Source organism: Pinus tabuliformis, chromosome 4_2, assembly GCF_031772625.1.
Source record: "Pinus tabuliformis cultivar Carrire ecotype Pingquan chromosome 4_2, CPIR1, whole genome shotgun sequence".
Classification (NCBI taxonomy): Eukaryota; Viridiplantae; Streptophyta; class Pinopsida; order Pinales; family Pinaceae; genus Pinus; species Pinus tabuliformis.
The window spans coordinates 148701887-148705399 of NC_142304.1; the positions used below are offsets into that span (position 1 = coordinate 148701887).

At 44.3% G+C, this 3513-nt stretch overlaps 1 protein-coding gene across 1 annotated transcript; it reads left to right on the forward strand.

Annotated features, from left to right (window-relative positions):
- The first annotated feature begins 2675 nt into the window (after positions 1 to 2675).
- On the forward strand, positions 2676 to 3137 carry LOC149168633 (uncharacterized). Its single transcript, XM_089424941.1, has one exon. It carries the CDS (start codon positions 2676 to 2678, stop codon positions 3135 to 3137), a length of 462 nt encoding a protein of 153 aa, XP_089281067.1.
- Positions 3138 to 3513: the final 376 nt, after the last annotated feature.

Below are 3513 nucleotides of genomic sequence, written 5' to 3' on the forward strand. Positions count from 1 at the left end.
CATAAAGCTCAGGCGCGCCGGGAATCAGATAAATAAAATTAAGGCAGAAGGGCATGAGTACAGTGACCAAGATGAAATTAAGGAGGCGGCTTTCAACCACTTTAAATCTCTTCTAGCAGCAACCCCTCAGCAGTCGGACAGCTCTGACTTCCTCAGCGCAGTAGAGAACAAAATCTCACACCCTCAAAACAGAGATCTGGATCAGGAGGTCACAGAAGAGGAAATCAGGGAGGCAGAATTTAGTATGCAACAGGACAAGGCTCCGGGCCCTGATGGTTTTACGGTGGCCTTTTACCAAAACCATTGGGACACAATCAAAAAAGACTTTGTGCGGATGGTCAAAAACGTTTTTAAAAATCACAAGATGGGAGACAACACAAAATCCTCACATCTTGCTCTCATCCCTAAGGACATTAACCCTTGTTCTTTCGACCGCTTCCGGCCAATTTCCCTCTGTAATGTTTCCTACAAGATTGTAACCAAAATTCTTGCCAATAGGCTCAAAAAGCTCCTTCCTTATTTAATCTCAGAGAACCAAGGGGGATTTGTTCCCCACAGGCAAATCACAGATAATGTCATACTTATTCAAGAGGCAATTCACAGCAGCACCAGCAGGAAGGAACGAGGAATGATAATCAAACTCGATATGGCAAATGCTTTCGATAGAGTCGACCACCACTTCCTAACTGCAGTTCTCAAAAAGTTCTGGATTTCAAACAACTTCACAAGCACCATCTCTGGTTGTATCTCCAATCCTTGGACTACTCCTCTGATTAATGGTCGCCCAAGTAGGTATTTTAGAAGCACCAGGGGATTGAGGCAAGGCTGCCCTCTCTCCCCTTTCTCATACATCATAATGGCGGAAACTCTGAGTATTCACTTAGAAAAACTCTGCAAGCAAAAAGAGATCACTGGAATTGGTATAGAAAGAGGGACTAAAGAGATTAATCATTCGTTCTTCACGGATGATACCCTTCTCATTGGGGGAGCCTCAAGCCTAATGGCAAAAAGATTCAAGAAAGTCTTGGACGCCTTCCTAGCTGCCTCTGGAGGGATGCTGAATAACAAAAAATGCAAGATCTATACATGGAATGTCCCTGATCAAATCAGGCAAATAATCTCTCTGATTCTGGACATTCTAGTGCAAAGGAAATGGAGTTATTTCTCTTATCTTGGTCTACCTTTAGCCAAAGAAACAGTTAAGGTTGAGATATGGGCCAAACACATAGAAAAGATGAGAGGTCTCCTTCAAAGTTGGGGAGTTTCTTGGCTAAATTTGGCTGGTAGATCGACCCTTATAAAGGCTGTTCTCGATGCTCTCCCCATCTACCAATATGCGGTCACTTTGGCTCCCGCCAGTACACATAAGCACATGGAATTATTAATGAGAAGTTTTCTCTGGCAGGGGGGAAAGCAAGAATCTAAGAAATTTAGCCTTGTCAAATGGGAACAAGTCTTCCTTCCCTATGACAATGGTGGGCTCGCCATTAAAATTCTGAGCTTCTCCAACTGGGCTATGGGCTTTAAACTAATTTGGAGAATCCTCACCGGCAAAGGCTCTTGGTGGGTGGAAGTACTGAAGAGGAAATACCTGAATGGACCAAATTTTAATCTACTTTCCGAAACAATAGCTGAAAGATCTTGCACCCCTGTTTGGAAGCTAATTAAAAAAGTCCTTCCTCAGTTCAGAGAGAACATTTCCAAAGTGCCTGGAAGCGGCAAGGAGGTCAATATCTGGACTGATAGAATCATGGGCGCCAGACCAAGAAACCACATCCAAAATCTCAGGCCTCTGCACATCTGGACGGAAGCTAAAAACTTAACCTCCTTGTATGATATTTCAACTTGGGACCAAAACACCTGGCAGGGCTGGAAGGACCTTCAAATCCCCAATGAACTCAGAGAACTATGGCTTAATCTTAAGGTCTCCCTCACAGGCACAGCACCCACCAACAAAGGGGCTAAAGATAGGTATATATGGGACCCAAGCGGTGGGAAATTCACTGTCAGAGATGGTTACAAATTCCTCCAGGCATCCACTTCGACAGCCAAATGGAACCTCTTCACAACTGTTTGGAAATCAGAATGCATTCCAAAGGTCAAACATTTCAATTGGACTCTCCTCAAAGGAAAGGTGCTTACCGCTGAAAATCTAAGGAAAAGAGGGATCTTGGGGCCATCAATATGTTGCTTCTGTCGCGCTGAGGAGGAGAGTAGCCATCATCTATTCTTCCAATGCCCCCTCGCTCAAAGTTGTTGGACTCAGATAGTCAGACCAATGAAAATTGAAGAGACTTTTGATCAGCTATCCTCCCTTCAAAAAAACTGGGTAAAATGTTATCCTTTTCCTAAGAAAGGTAAAAACAATATCATCCTTATGTGGAAATGCATCCCAACTACCTTAGTTGGCAAATCTGGTTAGCTAGGAATAACTTTATTTTTAATGACAAGAAGCCCAACCCTGTCCGCATACTGGCAAAAACAACAGCGCTCATATCTGAAACAATAAGTGAAAACTTGGTCGCTCCTCCAGACCAATCAAGCTGGCACAAAGAAGAGATGGAATGGTATAACAAATTCAGCATCAATTACAGCAACAATCAACTAGCACACCCCAAAGCTAGCACGAGAAGAATACACTGGAAGCTCAGAGGCACAAGGGAAGAAGTAAGTCAATGGATCCTAGATCAAAATCGCCTACTTTGCATTTCGACGGGGCCTCCAAAAATAACCCGGGGGAAGCTGGAGCAGGGGGTATCATAAAGGACAGCCAAGACAAAACTCTGGTAAGCTACGAATGGGGATTGGGCCAAATGTCCAACAACCTGGCAGAAGCTTACATCCTCTACTTAGGCACCCTCATTCTGAACTGGCTGAGAATCAAGAATCCAATAATAGTGGGAGACTCGGCCATCGTCATTGCAGCTATGGTGGCGGGAACAGAATTTAAAAAAGAGGCCCTTAATAATGTAAAGCTCAAGATTGAGGATAATGTCAAAGAAATGGGAGACACGACTTTCAAACATGTCCTAAGAGACAACAACACTGAAGCAGATCATTACGCCACTAATGCATCCAACAGACAGATCGACCAAGTTAAAGAAAATGACCTCATATACGAAAAACCAATCCCGTAGTCAGCTTAGTTGCCTGTCAAACTCTCCGACCAGTCATACCAGCATCCATCTGACCTTTTGTCTTATCATTCCCCACCCCCCTTCTTGTGATCTCTGGCCAAAATCAGTCAAGTCGCACGCTGCATGCCAGGCTTTGAATTTCGATCCCCCCTTCTCCACGCCCACCTCTCATCATTTTTGGACCGATCACAGGATCTCGATCTCCCAGCTTTCTCGTGACTCTCCCATGTAGAATTTAGGTAGGATTCTTTTCAAGATCTCCTTAGACTGCTGCAAAGATTTTAAACCGGTGGCTAATCCTAGCCAGATCACTGAGCTCATGTCGCACTCTCGGCCCGCTCACCCTCCCACTCCGCTCTATATATTCATCAATCCT